General features: G+C 43.8%; 1 protein-coding gene across 9 annotated transcripts in view; it reads right to left on the bottom strand.

Annotated features, from left to right (window-relative positions):
- EPS15L1 (epidermal growth factor receptor pathway substrate 15 like 1) overlaps nt 1-19,457 on the bottom strand; it is a 118,929-nt gene that overhangs the window by 49,304 nt on the left and 50,168 nt on the right. For all 9 annotated transcript variants that reach the window (XM_075903356.1, XM_075903360.1, XM_075903357.1 and 6 more), the window contains 5 exons: nt 11,702-11,828; nt 10,665-10,715; nt 9,656-9,792; nt 8,263-8,323; nt 6,113-6,195 (listed from right to left, as the gene is read on the bottom strand). In XM_075903356.1, coding sequence (XP_075759471.1) covers nt 6,113-6,195; nt 8,263-8,323; nt 9,656-9,792; nt 10,665-10,715; nt 11,702-11,828 — 459 coding nt within the window. The remainder of the gene's footprint in view (nt 1-6,112; nt 6,196-8,262; nt 8,324-9,655; nt 9,793-10,664; nt 10,716-11,701; nt 11,829-19,457) is intronic.

The raw sequence follows: 19,457 nt of genomic DNA, 5'->3' as shown, positions 1-19,457 counted from the left end.
CCGCTGTCCTAGTGCCACCAATGCTGGCTGGCATGCCCAATCTTGCCTGAATTAGCTCATGATCACTCGAGCCAAGGTTGTCTCCTACAACCATTTCATCTATGAGGTCCTCGCTACTCACCAAAACCAAATCTAAAATAGCATCCCCCCTTGTTGATTCAGCAACTACTTGATGAAGGAATTCATCAGCTATCACATCTAGGAAAATCTGAGCCCTTTTACTATTACTAGCACTTGTTCTCCAGTCTATATCTGGAAAGTTGAAATCTGATTACACAGTTTCCATGAGTATTTACTTCATTAAAAACATTAAAGAGGTCTCTATCCATATCCAAATTGGATCCTGGTGGTCTATAACACACCCCAAGTACTATCCCAGGGGAGGATCTGATAGTTTTCTTCCCCAATGTGATTTTTGCCCAAACAGACTCTGTCTTCTCCATTCCATCACTTTTTATTTCTTTACAATCTACCTCATCTTTGATATACAATGCGACTCCACCACCTTTACCCTTATTTCTGTCTTTCCTAAACAACACATACCCTTCAATACCTGTACTCCAGTCATGCCTAGTATTCCACCATGTTTCTGTTATTCCTATAATATCTGGTTTCACTTCCTGGACCAATAGCTCTAGTTCCTCCTTTTTGTTACCTAGGCTCCTCGCATTGGTGTACAAACATCTTAATTTTTGCTGTTTGGCCTCATTCACATTCTTTACCCAATTTGGCACAGACGTTATACCTCCAATATGACCTATTAGACTAGTATCCACCCCACCGTTCCTCATGTTCATTCTCCTATCCCCAGATATACCCTTTCTTACTTCGTTTTCCTCCCTCTCAGTGTTAAAATCTGGCGTAGAGATTACTTTGGCATCTCCCAACCGTCTCCCCCAAATTCCTAGTTTAAAGCTCTCTTAATAAGTTGAGCCAGCCTCCATCCTAGAAGTCTATTTCCCTCCCTACTTAGGTGAAGTCCATCTCTAGAGAACAGTCCTCTGTCCATAAATGCCTCCCAGTGACCATACATCCCAAAGCCCTCCTTATAGCACCACTGCCTAAGCCATCTATTGATCATCATAATCCTGTCACATCTTTGTTGCCCTTCTCTAGGAACAGGCAGAATCCCACTAAAGATCACCTGAGCCTCAATTTCCTTGAGCCTCCTCCCCAGCCTAGCATAGTCTCCCTTAATTCGTTCCAGCGAGAATCTAGCCGTATCATTTATTCCTACATGAAGGATGATCAATGGATTCCTTCCTGCTCCCTTAATAATTCTCTTCAACCTCAGTTCCACATCTCGTATTTTAGCACCTGGCAGACAGCACACCCTTCTATTCTCTGGATCAGCTCTGGTTACAGGCCTATCTATTCTTCTCAATAAGGAGTCCCCAGTCACATAGACCTGCCTTTTCCTAGTGATAATGAAATTCTCTGGTCTATCTCTAGCTTCCTCTGGCTGCAAGTCCTTACCATTCCTATTTTCCCTTGTAATCCTAATGCTCATTATTGGTGTTGTCTCCATTAAGTCTTCCCCTTTATCTATGGGACTAGCCACTCTTCTCTTCTTCCTTACCCTTCCATCTTCATTATCTACCTGCTGTACCCCTTCTTCATTTTCCAACTGCACATACCTGTTCTTGAGCTCTATTTTTCCTTCACTGACCCATCTTTTCCTCTGCCTGGTCCTCTGAGTCACATGCTTCCACTATCCATTTTCTTCGCCCAGCAGTCCCCCCTCTGAGGCCCTTGATCCTGCTTCCATCTGCATATCTAAGCTTTCCCCTTTAGCCATGTCATGCCTTTGCCCCATCATCTGCTCAAACCCCCTTCTAAACTCGACCAGAGTTTCCACCTGCATCTCCAGTCCTCGGATCTTTTCTTCCATCAGTTCTATCATGCAAACAAAACTCCTTTCAGGTACCCCCTCCAGAATCATGTACGTACCGCAGCTACCACATCCAATCATCCTCCTTGTGTTCTCTACTCCTTGGGCCATGGCCACTAATGCCTTTATGTTTTATCTACTTTCTCACCAAAATCCTATTAGTCCGGTGAACACAAAAACAACACAAAAACAAACCAAAACACCCCCTCCACAGCAAAAACAAACTCCAATCAAGTTCCAATATCCAAACTCCCTTTACAAACTCCCACTCAAACTCCCCTGTTTACAGCTCTGTTTGCTTGGCTCCTGTGCCGCTGCAGCTATCTTTAGTTCCAGAGGAGCCCCTTGTTGAGGCCTGGGTTTGTCTCGAGGCATGCCAAGTGGCCCTGATGCCAGCAGCACACTTCTTACTGATGCCAAGGTTCTGGGCCACTCACGCCAGGATGGCTTGGATGCAAGGCAGAGGGCTGAGCTGGATATCCCTCTCCTTCTGTGTACAAGGCTGAAAGTCCTTACAAATCCAGCGCCTCTCTTTAAAGTGTCCTTCCCTATAGACATTTGAAGCAGCTGCCAGGGGGGTTGCTAAAAGGAATAGGCCTATTATAGGAATCACAGGGCCCAAAACCTGAACACTGGGCCAGGTCCCATTAGGACCCAACACTAACGATTAAATACGGCAATACATATTGAACAGTAAAGATGCCTTTGTAAAAGCCAGGCACAAAGTTCAAGACAAGAAAAATGCAAGTTCTTGATGAACAAGGAAAGACACTCTGAGATACCAGAGATAAGAGTGGCTGGGACATGCCAGCTGAGTTGGGTTTATAGGGCGTGGGCTGTGGGTCCATTTCATTGCATGTAGACTTCTGTACTTGGGCTCCAGGACCCTGCAGGGTGGGAGGGTCCCAGAGCTCAGAAGTCTGAATAACAATAAAACCACCAATGAGCATGAGCTGGCTAGCATGGACCAGCTGCGGGGTTTTCTTTGCTATGTATTCCTACTTTAAGTGGCTCAAAAGCTTGTGTCACTCACCAACAGTCAAATGAAAGTTACTATCCCATGAACACATAACTTAGCATTTAAAAAGAAATCCACAGCATTCTTTGCTCTGTTATGCTGAGAACTAGACCGGGTGGATGTCAAGGTTCTTTTACTACTATTATACAATAACCCCTCCACACTCTTGCTACTTGAGATCTGATTTAGGCTCTGATTCTGCAAACAACTTATACATGTAACTGTGACTAGAGTCATTAATGAATTGGGTTTAATTTTGTGTTAAAGGAGAGAGAGAGAGAAAATATATTTGCAAGATCAGGGCCTTAATTTGTAGAGCAAAGTCTTTTTTCGGGCAGTTACAGAAATAATTATTATTATATAGATTTCTAGAGCAACCTTCACTCAGACCACTTTTGTACATGCAGTATAATAGAGCCATTGCTTACATGCAGTGTAGGAATGTTAAAATCTGATTAATCCATTAATCAAATAGTCAATGGAATTTCCATTGACTATTTGATTAGTCGATAAGGGCGCTTTCACTTTGAAATGTAGCAAGAGCCACCTGGCTGTTGCTACATTTCAAAGGTGGAAGTGCTGCCTGGCATTGTCTTTGAAATGTATAAGAACCTCAGCAAAGGCTTGTGTGCATTTCAAAGATTGAAACACTGCATGGAGCCTGGGGCCATCAGGGGCTTTGAGTTCCCCTGCTGGTCCTGACCTAGAGATGTGAACAACTAGTCGACAAATGCTTATCACATAGTTGATATGCTCAGGGCTTGGCAAACGGCGGCGAAATTTTCTCTCCAGCCCCGCACTGCGCATGTGCAAGACCCGCATTGCGCATGCCGCCGGAGAACGGGGCGACCAGCTGAAATCTACTCGCCAGGGTGAGTAGATTCAATGATCTGTCAAGCCCTGGATATGCTAGTTGCTCCCCCCCACCCTGCTGCCTCTATCAGAAAGAGGTAGCAAGTGGTGGGGGGGAAAAGGAAGGGGTGCTTCAAAGTGGCAAAGCTGCATGGAGCCCTGGGTCTGCCACTTTGAAATGCTGCGTGCAGCCCGGACTCAGCTGGGAATCCGCTTTGAAAGGCCACAGGGAGCATGGATCTAGCAGGGTTCTGCTTGAGTCCCCCACTGGCCCCATGCTCCCAAGAGCTCTTTCGCCATTGAAGTGTAGCAATAGTCTTGGGGCTGCTGCTACATTTCAAAGGCAGAGACACTCTTATTGACTAATTGAAGAGTCCATGCAAATTGCATCGATTAGCCAATTAATCAAAATTTTACATCCCTAACCCAAGCTCCATGTGGCACTTCCACTTTGAAATGCCGCATGGAGCCCAGGGCCAGTGGAGGACTCAAGAGTCCCCTATGGCACCAGGCTCCATGCAGCACTTCCGCTTTGAAATGTACAAGAACCCCAGCAGGGACTCTTTCCCTCCTGCTTTCCCCCCCACTCTTGCTGCCTCTTTCTGATAGAGGCAGCAAGTGGGGCGGAACGACTAGTCAATTAGAGTGTCGACTATCTGATAAGCTTTTGCTTGTGCAGTGAAACATCACATACCGTCTTGAAACACTTGAAACAACTAGCTAACCCTCATGCCTCACCCCCATCCATCTCAATTCACCCTTGCCTATGTTTTACTAAAAGTATCTGGAAAAAGCTCTCAAACATAATTCTGCAACCATGCTTTCTTTTTTATTCTCTACAGCCACCTGTACAGGACCCGTCCAACCATTCAAAAATAAATATATAAAAAGGGATACCACAGATTTTTTTAATTGCTATATAGCAGCTTTATCATTTTTCAAATGTATATAAAACTTTGATCCTGCAACACGAAAAGGAGTTATGTAGGAAAAGCATCTTGCTATTTGTAGCTTGCTATTTCCTGCCACCTAGTGGAGGAAAAAAGCTTTATATGCAAACAAGACAGGAAATATTATTTTGGTCAGAAAGACATTGTGATTTTAATATCTCTTGAAAATGTATCTTTAAAGATTTTATTGTCTTCCCTTATTTAAAAAAACATTAGAAAATCAAATCTATTTCCTATCCAATATTTTCTCTTCAGTGCACACACTTGTCATTGTAGGGCTCACTAAAAAGGTTGGATGACTGACGTTCATTTTAATTCTCCAAAAAGAATCTTCAAAAAAAATGGATTTTGTCATCAGATATAGAAGAGGGGAACAAAATTATGTCTTTTTAAACATGTCCCAGAAAGCAGAGGCAGCAGCAGTACTGTGAACTTGGCACATAGGAACTGAGCTTCTTTTGCACTTCCATACACTTATACAGATTACTTTCCTGGCTCCCCAGCATCAGGGTTGGGGGATGCAGACACAAGGAGCACAGCTGAGAACTCAAGAGAAGAAGGCTGCACAGTGGAGAACATAAGTAACTGGTGGGGCTACATTAAGTTATGAAAAATACGGGAATGACATTTTTTCAAATCACACACATTTTCAAATATCAGAGGAATAGGATGAAGTTTGAATTTGTATTGTCTGTCTTTTTACTACAGGAGCTCCCCCAAAAGTCGGACTTTCCAGACACATTTTTAAAAAATCTTCACTTTTAAATGTTGCCTCTGAAAAAAAGTTAGTAATTTTGACCAAATAAATAACAGAGTTGTCTTAAAATGTGGAGTGTAAAATGAAATACAGAATGTGAAATGAAGGGATTTGAATCCTGTTTTCTATGCAAATTTCAACTATAGAACTAACAGGATAACTCAATAATAATAATTAGGTCATCTAGAAAAACAATGAGGAGTCCCATAACACCTGAGAGACTAACAGATTTATTAGAGCATAAGATTTTGTGGGTAAAATCCACTTAATCAGTTTTACCCATGAAAACTTATGCCCTAATAAATCTGTTAGTCTTTAAGGTGCCACAGGACTCCTTGTTCTCACAGAGACTGACTAACACAGTTACCCCTCTTAGACTTGGTCACCTATGCTACACTAAAACAGACACTCTCTCCCTCCCAAAAAATTTAGAGATTTTGGTGAGACAAACAAGTTATTAAAAGCCTTCTGTTTTCAAGGTAATTATATCATTAGTCCCTTTCAGACAGTTTTTCAAATGTGACTGTAAGATTTTGCTTGTTTCAATATAATAATATTCTCTTCTTCACACTCTTCAAGAATTAAATAAAAATATGAAAAAAACATTACAGAGAAGGACTGATGCTTCCCTTGGTAACATTTACCTTTGACATCTGGCTAAAATCTGCAAAACCCTCATTGCTATTGAAGGCACCACTTCCAAATGGGTCTAACGTTCCAAAAGGATCTGAAACAAGTATAGAACAAAGCTATATACTTTTTATTTTGTTTAAAATAATACCTAGACTGGGGAAAAGTCTACTGTCACTAATGTAGACCACTAGACAAATTTAAAAAGGACACCAACATAAAGAAGCCCTCTCGATACTAGTGCCAATACGCAAAATATTTAATAAATTCACATGAAAGTCATGCTTTTCTCTTTATGATGCTGTTAAAATCACCACAAAGTCTGTTTAAGTCTGAGCTGATACCTACAACATGATTTTATAAAATATTTGCTATAAAATACTATCCAGTCAGCAATCATGACTTCGGTGAACTAGAAGATTGATCAATTTATTTTCCTTGGGTGAAAAATTTGGCAGTAACAAAACATGCACTGTTTCCAAGATGAAAAGACAAAAACTCTGAGTTGAACTTCCATCTGTTTACCTCATACTTAACTCTCTGTAGGTGGTAGTTTATTTCAATGATGTTTACTGAGACTTTGTCTGATGCTTAAGGACTTATTTGCATGGAGATATGCAGGAAAATTGATCTGAATTAACAGCAGGTATGAATTTGAAGTTAATTATTTAAACCACATTAAACCTCTGTACCCTCGTATACAAAAGGCTGTTAAAAGGAGGAGGGAGAAAAATTACTCTCCTTAATGTCTGATAAGACAATTGCAGCAAGGGAGGTTTAGGTCAGACATTAGGAAAAACTGTCAAGGTGGTTAAGCACTGGAATAAACTGTGGAGGGTGGTTATGGAATCTCCATCATTGAAGATTTGTAAGAGCAGGTTAGATGAACGTGGTGCTTAGTTCTGCTAAGCATGGAACTGGACTTGATGACCTCTTTGAGGTTCCTTCCAGTTTTATGATTCTATGATTCAGAAGTAAAGCGGCCTTAATTTGAATTAGTTAAGATAAATCACACTGCTTTAATTCCAAAAGATGGGCTGTGTCTACACTGGGCCACTTATTCCGGAAAATCAGCCGCTTTTCCGGAATAAGCTGCGAGCTGTCTACACTGGCCCTTGAATTTCCGGAAAAGCAACGACGCTCTACTGTACAAAATCAGCCGCTAATCCGGAAAAGCTACGCTGCTCCCGCTCGGGCATAAGTCCTTATTCCGGAACATTATTCCGGAAAAGGGCCAGTGTAGACAGCCCAGTAGTCTTTTTCGGAAAAAAGCCCCGATCGTGAAAATGACAATCGGGGCTCTTTTCCGGAAAAGCGCGTCTACATTGGCCACAGATGCTTTTCCGGAAAAGGGCTTTTCCGGAAAAGCAGCCTGCCAATGTAGACGCTCCTTTTCCGGAAAAACTGAAAACGGAATAGTATTCTGTTTTAAGCATTTCCGGAAATTCATGCCAGTGTAGACACAGCCATGGTGTTTATACAGGAGTTTACTAGATTCAAATAATCCACTTTAAATTCAAACCTTTAATTCGTTTGTATTAGTTTTCATGAATTTCCCTTTGTAGACAAGCCTAAGTCTACTTAGATCACATACATTCCAACTTTCCCAAAAATTCCTCTCAAGCATTGTTTCCAAATATTAGAAGATAGCATCTCTAAATTCCTGTTTATGAATAACTTATCAGCTTCAGCAAACTCTTCCATGATCTTGAAAACTTCTCTAAGTCACCCTGAAGTCTTGTTTACCCATAAGACTCAGTCATGTTCAAATGACACATTCTTAACCTAGGTAGACCCAAACCGTCTTGTCCGGAGAAGGGGAGAAAAAGTAGTGACACATGAAAATTGCCCCCTCATGGAAGATTTCTCTATATTCTTCTACTGGAAGAGATATGTGGTTTTCCTACCTGAGGACGTCCAGGTAATTTGGTTCTCAGAAACTATGGATGTTGAGAGAACACCTAGAAGGACAGAGCCATTGGTATCTAGGCCCTCTGGGGCTCCTCCCACACATACTAATAATTAATTGAGGGCTCCTTTGAGCTGTCAGGGGCCTAAGCAATTGCTTAGTCTGCTTATGCCTAGAGCTAGCGCTAACAAATCTCCAAATTTTAACTGATTACTGAGTCAAAAAGGAAGCAGAAATTATCTGTGCTTTTCTTACCTGGGCCTTTTGAAGAGATACTTGAAGCTGTGAAAGGATCACTGCTTTCAAAGGGATCATGCTAAATGAGGGATAAAGAAGAAAGGCATGTGTTATTCTAGGCCAAAGTAATTAATTAATCTCTAATATAAGTCTATTATAGTCAGTGGAATTTAAATTTGACCAAACATTATGAAATACTCTTTTTGGCTGAAAACACACTATTGGTGCATGTAGATCTTGATATCAATGAAACAATGTAGGATTGCTGACAACAAAGGTACTATCTCGCTGAGCAGTGCAGGGGATGTTACAGTAAAATAAAGCTGGTACTAGTCACCAATGCAAAACCCCAGGCATACTCATAAGCTCTGAAAATGTGGCCACGTATTTAGATGCATAATCTTAGGCAATGAAATTTGAAAACGTTGCCCTATGATTGTAAATAGAAAGGAATTCTCTGAAACACATTTTCACCAAAAGAAACCAATACTCTGATATAAGTAGGGTCCTACCAAATTCATGCCTGGGAAAAACACATTGGTCTCCACCATGAAATCTGTTTTTTTATGTACTTTTATGTACTTTTACTCTATGTCAGGAGTGGGTTGTGAGTTGATCCAGCCTGCAGAAGTCCTGCCATTATCCCCCTCCCTCCAGGCCAATTAGGATCTGGGGAAGCACACAAAATCTCCTCCTGCCCTGCAAGGAGTGCATGGCACTCAGAAGCACCACATGCTCTCTCACCCCAAGGCCAATCAGGGTCTGTAGGTGGGGAAACCAAGAAGTGCCCTGGCCCTGCCATAATGGCTCATGATTTTTTAAATCCTATGACTCTGAAATTGACCAAAATGGACTATGTTGTTAAGGTCTTAGTTATAAGACAAGTATGAAATCTTGACTCTGAACTACTGTTTGAATAAAATTCACTATAACTATCCTAGTTATACCAACACAACTTTACCAAATACCTCAATTATTATCAGCCAAAAATACTCATATAAAATTGGTATTTTATGACTTATGTATAAATTACTTTGTGCCACTGAATAAGTCAGTCACTTACATGGATGTTTGGCAATACAAACGATGGATGTTTGGCAATACATATTATTTTATATTGATGGGAGTGTGGTACAGGACAAAAGCTCCATAAAAAGGACACAAAGCACGGGGGAGGAAAGAAGGGGGGTAATTAAATAGCAAGTATAAGAACTCAGCTGCTTTAACAGTTGTAGGCCATCAGTTCCACAAGAAATGAACACAACTGCTCATGGATGCAATTAGTCACATGTCACTTATATAGCACTTAAAATCTCTGGACATATTTTTCCTGTACTTTTAGGCAAAGTATTTGCATAACAGTAGAAAAAATGATGATAGTACAACATGCAAACATTCAAAAATTACCTACCTTTGAGGGCAGGGTGGGTTTTTTTGTGAATGCATCTGAGATAAATGGATCATTCTTCACCTGTTTCTTAAAAAAATCCTCAGAGACAGAACTACGAAATGGGTCACTTTCTTTAAAAGGATCTGCTCCAAATGGATCTAGCAAAAGAGTTAAGGGATGTAAACAAAATGAATTGCTTTACAGGTAAAACACTAAACAATGTGCTATAGGGAGCAATCAAGCCTTAGCAAGGAGAGGGACCAATTATGCCTTTTATCTCAAACTTATTTATCAAATGATAAACTATTATGATTAAATTCCAATTAAGTGGATATTTTTATAACATTTATATTACAGTTATGAACTATATTTAATAAAATTGCATATCTGCTATATATTTTAGAGAGTTTGTGCGTCTGTGTGTCCATCTGTCTGTTCAAGAACTCTTCCTAAACGGTAATTTAGTATGAAGCTTCCTCTTATCATAACTTAAAACAAGATCAGGGTTCGGTTGTGCCAGGACAATCAATTGTGACTGTTTCACATCAAACAGAAAAGGAGGGGTGTAATAGCAAGGACTATTATACTCGTAAATGACCAAAGGGGGGCAGCAAGTAGTGGGGACAGGTATACTCACGAATCACCATAGCAAGCGTTCCAGTCCTGGGGAGCAATTGCTGACTGGCAACAGGGTCCCCCACCACCCTAGCCCGCCCCAGGGAGTAGCTGCCTGCCATGGTGTGGCCCTTGGCTGCCACCAAAGAGCAGCTGTTGACCAGACCATCCCCAGGAAGAAGCCAGCAGGCAGACCGGGCAGGCCCGGCTGCCCTGGGCTGGCCCCGGAACTGGGCAACATGGGTTAAGTCTTCTAGTACATTTAAAAGCTTCTTCCTAAACTCTCACATGCACGCACACATATTTTCCAGGCTCCCCAGTTTAACCTGAAGCCCTGGAAAGCCAGCAGAATACTGGGCATATCTGTATTTGGCTGCAAATTATATCCTACCTTTCTCAAAGGAAAAGCTTTTACCTGTTGAAACAGGAGGTTGTTCTGAAAAAGGGTCATTCTGGAATGGATCATCTAGGTAAAAGAGAAAATATCTTGTTTTGTCAACTACTTACAGAACATCTACACAGGCCTAAAGTTTGGACTAATGGGGTGTGACCAGCAGTGCACACCAAAGTGCTGCACTATGATTTGGGATGTTAGTAGCTAGCCAGTTAAATGATTAACCAATAACCAAGCTACCACATGCAACCTCCCCCCACTTTGCTGCCTCTCTATGAGAGGTAGCAAAAGGGGGGAAGGCGGGAGCTGGTACTCATGGGGAGCCGACTTTTAAGCCAGCTCCCCACGCGTGCCAGTTCCCACAGAGCCACCTGACCCTCCCCCCACTGCCTTTCACACAGGAAGCACCACTAGCAGGAGCTAGTGCTTGGGGGAAATTGGTGCTTATGGGATGTCAGCCCAGCCTTTGTCTATAAGGAGCTCAGGCCCCCTGTGAACCAGGGCTGTTGCCACCCCGCGCTGCTACCTCTGTATCAGAGACAACAGCATGGGGCAACAGGTGGAAACCCATCTGTATGGGGAGCCCATTTTTAAAACCGGTTCCCCTCCTGGACGGACTCTACCTGCCACCCAGTGGAGCTGCCGCTGATACAGAGGCAGCAGCACAGGGCGGCAGGGGGCTCCCTAGAAGTGGGAGCAGAAGCACACTGGCTGCTGGTCCTACCCCCGGGGAGTACTTTAGCAACCGTATAACTACTAAAGGTTGTTGTAGCTACATGATTACTAAAATACACTATAGCTAACATCCCTAACAATAATTGCCTGTATAGATGATGCAGGGGCAAATTAAAAGTGCAAACTCTGGACCTTTTAAGTTTAACCAAGAGCATCCACGCAGGGAAATTAGAGTGGGGTACTTCAGTGGGAACTGCTCTTCACACCCGTTAGTCCGAACTGCAGGGCACATTCAGTTAATAAGATTAGCATAGCTTGTAAAAAAATACATGTTTGAAGGACAACTGGTTTTCTGGTTCTTAAATTAGCCATCAGTTACTTACTGCCTTTGAAAGGGTCTGCTCCTTTAAAGGGGTCAGATCTGAATGGATCTTCTGCCTGGAATGGGTCCGTATGCAATTCTTGTGTATTATTACTAAACAATAAAGCTTTATTCTTGAAAGGATCATCCTAGAATTAAGAAAAGAAACATTACAAAAATTTTATCAATATCAAAATGATTAATCATCCAGTTTGCAGAATTCTGACACATCTTATTCCTGTTCAATGTTATTTTAAATTCAAGAAGCTCCTTACTGACATCAGAAGTGCCCTTTCAGCTGAAGTATATACAGTAGACTTCCGATAATCCAGAACTTTTGGGATCTAGGTGGTGCCGGATTATCAAATATGCCAGACTATCAGGAGGTACTATAAGCTGGTTTTACACACACACACACACACACACACACACACACACACACACACACACAGACAGACAGACAGACAGAGTAAAACTCCAATTGTCCAGCATCCAGTGGTCCGGAAGTGCTCCGGCCAGCCGGACAATTGGAGCTGTTCCGTACCGCTTCCCCACGTCCGCAGCTGGGGCTGCTGAAACTGACGAGTGGCGGACTTGGGGAAGAAGCGCGAAGCAGAGCAGCTGGGGTGCTGCCGGGTTGGTCCTGCAGCACCGCCCCTCACCCTGCTGCTCAGCGCCAGGCAGCACCTCAGCTGCTCTGATCCGCGCCGCTTCCCTTAGTCCACCGCTGCTGCAACTGATGAGTGGCAGACTTAGGGAAGCTCAGGTGAGGGGCAGTGATGCGGGACCAACTCAGCAGCACCCCAGCTGCTTTGCCCCACCACTTCCCCAAGTTGTCGCTGTCGCTTGCAGCCCCAGCTGGCCTGTCACCAGCGGCTGCGCGGGGCTTCCCCCGCCTCCCTGCAAAATGGCAGAGGATTCGCCCCACGCCACGCCATTCCCCGCCAATCCCCACCCCAGACCCGTCACAGCCTCCCTGCCGGAGTACTTCCTGATACTCCGGCATATCCGATAATCTGGCACCCCCTGGGTCCCAAAGGTGCCGGATTATCGGAAGTCTACTGTGTGTGTGTGTACACACACACACACACACACACTGTATATAGAGTGTTTTTAACCATTTTTATTGTAGCACAAGCACTGTCCAGCGTGTCACAATACCAGTGGCAGACTGACTCGGTCCCATCCAGTTTCACGCGGTTCAGCTGCTGCCACTGCTGCCTTGTGACTCGTTTTTTGCCGAAGCTCACTCACTAGGCTCTTGCCATTTTGATGCCAGACTATGGGGAGTGCCATGTAATTGGATGCTGGACTACTGGAGTTTTACTGTATTACAAAATACAGTGTTTGAGGCTACACAGATCAAATGTATACGGAACACAAAATGGGTTTCTAATTTTTGTGTATTAATTTCTAATATGCCTTCACAAACTTCCTAAAATTTTGCTCCTCTAGTTTTTACAAAGCCTCAGCTCCATGTAATACATCTTAATTTCCAAGGTAAATACATCTTTCCACAAATATTTGAATACTGATCTCCACCTACATCAGGGGTGTCAAACTCCCAGCCCATGGGCCATCTACAGCCTGAAGCAGATTTGCAATCTGGCATGGGGGCATCCAAACCTGTTCCCCAAGCCCTGTCCCTTCCTGCCACTGCCTCACTCATCCCTCCCCTAGCACCCTATCTCCCAAGGGAGCCACAAGGAAAAAAGAGAACACTGCTGCAGCTGGGAGCGAGGGGGGCTTGACTCCTGCTGCTGCCCTGCACCGGTCTCCCAGTAATTAGGGATGTAAAATCCTGGTTAATCAGTTAACTGGTTAAATCTTAGGGTTAACCAGTTAATGGATTAAGCAGGATCCTGGTCCCAGCCCTCCCCCACCCCTCTATGTTTGGGGCTACCAGCTGCTAGCCCCTCCATGCTTTGGGGGGCTCCTCTGTACTTGGGGCTACCTGGGACCTGCAGCACAAGCAAGGAGACTCTAGCGCTGGTGGGTCAGCTTCTATTCCCAGCCCCCCTGTGCACAGAGCAGCCAGCTTCTGCTCCTGGTCCCCATGAGCCTGCAGCAGTCCTCCGCCTGCAGCGGGCCATGGTTCGGTGATTGCTCCTGGGTACCAGTTAACTAGTAACCAGTAAGGGTGAAGCTTGCCAGGTAACCATTTACCCATTCATATTCCTACCAGAATAGTGATAGAAACGTAGCCAGGTTAGTCTGGTGTAGGTGAAACAAAAAACAGGACTATGTAGCAGTTTAAACACTAACAAGATGGTTTATTAGATGATGAGCTTTCGTGGGCTAGACCCACTTCCTCAGATCAAGTAGTGGAAGAAAATAGTCACAACCATATATACCAAAGGATACAATTTTAAAAAATGAACACATATGAAAAGGACAAATCAAATTTCAGAACGTAAGGGGGATGGGGGGGGAAGGTAAAGGTCTGCTCACAGACATTTAAATGTTAGCTCACAGACATTTACCTTCCCCCCCCATCCCACTTCTGTTCTAAAATTTGATTTGTCCTTTTCATATGTGTTCATTTTTTTAAATTGTATCCTTTAGTATATATGGTTGTGACAATTTTCTTCCACTATTTGATTCGAGGAAGTGGGTCTGGCCCACGAAAGCTCATCACCTAATAAACCATCTTGTTAGTCTTTAAAGTGATACATAGTCCTGTTTTTTGATATTCCTACCAGTAATCCTCAAGGATGGATCCCTCAGGGAATGGAGTGCTATCGAGGAGAAGATCGGATTTGGGGGGATGGTTTCGGACATGCCCCCATTGGGCCACCAGGTCATGTGCTTTGGACCACAGATGGCTCATGGGTCAGAATTTTGAGACTCCTGAACTAAACTATTTAGAAAAGCTGAACATACCCAAATCCATGGGACTAGGTCTAATGCATCCAAGGGTGCTAAGGGAGTTGACTGATGTGACTGCAGAGCCATTGGCCATAAATTCTGAAAACTCGTGGTGATCCAAGATGACTGGAAAAAGGCAAATGTAGTGCCCGTATTCAAAAAAGGGAAGAAGGAAAATCTGGGGAACTACAGACCAGTTAGCCTCACCTCAGTGCCTGAAAAAACCATGGCAGGGATCCTCAAGGAATCCATTTTGAAGGACTTGAAAGAGAGGAAAGTGATCAGGAATAGTCAACATAGATTCACCAAGAGCAAGTCATGTCTGACCAACCTGATTGACTTCTATGACGAGGTATGAATATAGAGAAGGTGGTGGACATGATATACCTTGACTTGAGCAAAGCTTTAACAAATTAAAGAAGTCTGGATTGGATAAATAGACTGTAAGGCGAATGCAAACATCGGGCTCAACGGGTAGTGATCAACAGCTTGGTGTCTGGTTGGCAGTTGGTATCAAGCAGAGTATCTCTAGGGTAACTTCTGGGGCCAGTTTTGTTCTAAATCTTTTTTAATGACCTGGATGAGAGGGTAAACTGTACCCTCAGCAAGTTCGCGGATGACACTAAGCTAGGGGCAGAGGTAGATACACCGGAGGGTAGGCATAGGGTCCAGAGTGACCTAGACAAATCGGAGGATTAGGCCAAAAGAAATCTGATGGGGTTCAACAAGGACAAGCGCTTGCACTAGGGACAGAAGAATCCCAAGCATTGTTACCCGCTGGGACCGACTGGCTAAGTAGCAGTTTGGCAGAAAAGGACCTGGGGATTACAGTGGGTGAGAAGCTAGATATGAGTCGACAGTGTGCCCTTGTAGCCAAGAAAGCTAATGGCATATTAGGGTGCATTAGGAGGAGCATTTCCAGCAGATCTAGAGAATTGATTATTCCCCTTTATTTGGTACTGGTGAGGCCTGGTGAGGCACTGGAGTGCTGGATCCATCCTTACAGAAAGGATGTGGATGCACTGGAAAAAGTCCAGTGGAAGGCAACACAAATAATTAGGGAGCTGGCACATGACTTATGAGGAGAGGCCGAGAGACTTGGGCTTATTTAGTCTACAGAAGACAAGGGGGCTTCAACTATCTGAAGTGGAGTTCTAAAGAGGATGGAGACAGGCTGTTCTCGGTGACAGAACGAGGAGCAAGGGTCTCAAATTGGAGTGGGGGAGGTCTACGTTGCATATTAGGAAACACTATTTCCCTCGGAAGGTGGTGAAGCACTGGGATGGGTTACCTAGGGAGGTGATGGAATCTCCATCCCTAGAGGTTTTTAAGTCCCGACTTGAGAAGGCCTTGGCTGGGATGATTTAGTTGGGATTGGTCCAGCTTTGGGCAGGGGGTTGGACTCAGTGACCTCCTTGGGGTCTCTTCCAGCCCTATTATTCTATGCTATAACAAAGCAGGAACAATTATAACAAAACTGTTTTGTATGGATCCAACCCAACGCACTTGACATGCAAGCGTAGGCATGAGAAGCTGCGTTTCAGGACTGCAGCAGCCCTGGGTTTTCCATCCAGCTTCCTTGTGGCTATGGACCAGGCCCACTGCCGACTCCACCAGCTCCGTGTCCTGGCCTTCAGGTGGCCCCTCCAGGATCCCCCTGGCTCCACCAGCCACAGCACCCCTCGGGGTCCTGCCACCCATTGTACCCAGGGGGTCTGCACCCAGTCATCAGTGGAAACTGAAGCCACCTGCTCTAGAGGCTGCACTGCCACTCTGGGTCCTGTCACTAGCCTGGTGCTCAGCAGCCACTTCCAGCTGTGGATGGGTTGCCAACTCTTCCAGACCAGATGCTGAAACCGGGAAAGTTGGCAAATACAGGTGTGACCCCAGCCTGGGGCAGTGAGGGGTGCAAAAAGGTTGGGGGGGTGCAAATCAGCACCCCATACTAAAAATAGTTGCAGCGCCACTGCATGCAAGAATGGGGATGGATTTCCTTCTAAAAACATGCTACCTTAACTAGCTCTCCTTCACAGATGTCATCCGTAGCACAGTTTACAGTTTAACTGTGTTTTTTGTTAGCACAGGTCAAGCCAATTTTGATTGAATTAAAAAAACAAGCCACAACACATGTAACTAACAAAGTTGTGTCAATTCTCCATCATCTGCATTTGTTTAGATGAGATATACTTGTACCCATGTCTTTGCCTGTTTTGAATGTTTTAGACAGTAAACTCTATGGAATAAGGACTGTTTCTTATCCATGTTTGTACAACACTTTGCACAATAGCGCTCCAATTTTGATAGTAAATATTTATTATGGTTGAAAAGCATCTAACAGCAAGAACTACAGACAAAGCCTTAGAACTTACAAAGTTAAAGTTCCTCAGTAGAGAAAACTCAAATGAATAAGTCTAAAATTATATTTTTCAACAGCAAAATAAATAAATACAAAAGAGGCAGGAAGAATTAAGAAACAGGAAAGAAACAAATACTTTATAATTTTTTTTCTGAACATATATTGGAGTTTTCTTCCAATAAGCAGTTCTCAGTCTTTACAAATAAAAGCAACATTCCAGAGACTTCCACTTGAAATTATTTAACAATAAATAACCATTCACGCACAAAGACTGTGCAGCAAAGTGATGTGTTAAAAAAACAAGTCCATGAAAACATCACTATTCTAAGATAATCTCTTTCGTTCTCAAGTCTTTTCCCCTTTATTGCTTGAGCAGAGACAAAGTACTTCAAGGCAGAAAAGTACAGGCAGTCCCCGGGTTATGTACAAGATAGGGACTGTAGGTTTGTTCTTAAGTTGAATCCGTATGTAAGTCGGAACTGGCGTCCAGATTCAGCCGCTGCTGAAACTGACCGCCAGTTCCGACTTACATACAGAATCAACTTAAGAACCCCAGGCGTCCCCAAGTCAGCTGCTGCTGAAACTGATCAGCAGCTGATTCCAGGAAGCCCAGGGCAGAGTACTAGCTGCACCCCCCCCCCCACCCCAGCAGACCAGGAAGACGCGGGCGGAAGACCGAGACGCACCGCGGTCCCGCCGCCTGGGTCCTCCGCGGCTTTGCTCCCCGTCTCCCTGGTCTGCTGGAAACCAGCAGACCAGGGAGACGGGGAGCAAAGCCTCTGAGGACGCCAGCAGCGGGACAGCCGCGGGGCATCTGGGCTGTCCCGCTGCCGGCTTCCCCCGAGGCTTTGCAAAGCCGCGGAGGGGCTCGGGCAGCGGGGCAGCCCAGGCGCGTCTGGGCTGTCCCGCTGCCGGCTTCCCCGAGGCTTTGCAAAGCCGCGGGGGGGCTCGGGCAGTGGGGCAACCCAGGCGCGTCTGGGCTGTCCCGCTGCCGGCTTCCCCGAGGCTTTGCAAAGCTGCGGGGGGGCTCGGGCAGCGGGGCAACCCAGGCGCGTCTGGGCTGTCCCGCTGCCGGCTTCCCTGAGGCTTTGCAAAGCTGCGGGGGGGCTTGGGCAGCGGGGCAGCCCAGGCGTGCCTGGGCTGCCCCGCTGCCCAAGCCCCTCCGCCGCTTTGCTCCAAGTCTTCCTGGTCTGCAGACCAGGGAGACGTGGAGAAAGCCCCGGAGTACACGGGCGGCAGGACCGCAAGGTCCCGCAGTCCGTGTCCTCTGGGGCGAGCCCCATTCGTAACTGCGGATCCGACGTAAGTCGGATCCGCGTAAGTCGGGGACTGCCTGTATAGTACTTTCTGAATGCTTACTAGGCCAGTGTACTAAATATACAATGCACAATATAGCGGTATTCTATAACTATTAAATATTTATTTTGAAATAGATCAAAGTGCTTTGGATACTTAAAGATAGAAACATTATCTAAGAAAGCTATTACACTTTTACTGTTATATAATCAAAAAGTAAAATAACAAAATAAAATTATCTGATTTTGGTAAAAAATAAACACTAATACATATAGAAAAATAAAATTTTATTGAAACTACCTTCAAACTGAGTATTTTGTAGACGGTTTTCACTACTTTGCAATTTTACCAAAGATTTTACGTGACAGGTGTTTTTAAAGATAAAAAAAATCTCAGCATTCCTCTTATGCAGGGATAAATTGTGGTCAAGTCAGATATAAAAGCAAATGTTGAACAATGAGCTATGTTCAAACAAGATTCCATCTATCAGCACATCTCTTTGACTTGACTTTTTTCCTTATATAGGCCTCCAAATTATGAATAGGAGCTCATGGTACACTCAGGCTAACCCTATAGTAAGCATCTTATTTCCAGAAGGGTTTGCAAGATGGCTTCTCCTGGTGAGGACACACAGAGAGAAGATGGATGCCATATAATGATAAAGTTGGAGAAATGAACATACAAAATTATGTGTGTTTTATAACAAAATATTGGTTGTTATGTAATTTACTTAGGATTAGTATTAGAAATAGCTTCCTAAAGGAAATCCAGTAAAAAAGCTCTTAAGTTTTTAAAGGAATATATGGAGGCAACATACACATCTAAAATAAATATACCGGATGAGAGAATACTGATGGTTGGGAGTATTTTAGAGGAAGAAAAAGAAACCAATATGTTATTTTTTGGATATACTCTGGTTTAGATTTTATTGCTAAGTGTATAAGTGTAAAACTCACATCTTACAGAAAAACAGAAGCCTGTATACCTTTTTTTAGAAAAAAGGGAAAAACATATGTAAAGTGCAATAGGAATGGGAGCAGCTGGGAAGGTAGTTGAATTTAAAAGAAAATTGTCCCATTTTGTTCAGCCCAAAAGTCAGATGGACAACATATTTAAAACTTATAGCTGCAACGATGTCACACAGAAATATGAAAAAAAAAATCAATAACCTAACCAATAGCTATGCCAGGAAAAGTTCTTGTGTTAATGCAGTTACACTGGCAACAATTCCTTTAGGCAGTATATAGCTTATTCAGTC

This window comes from Pelodiscus sinensis, chromosome 19 (genome assembly GCF_049634645.1).
Source record: "Pelodiscus sinensis isolate JC-2024 chromosome 19, ASM4963464v1, whole genome shotgun sequence".
NCBI lineage: Eukaryota > Metazoa > Chordata > Testudines > Trionychidae > Pelodiscus > Pelodiscus sinensis.
Note: the sequence above shows the minus strand (reverse complement) of the source record. Positions and strands in the feature narration are given on the sequence as shown.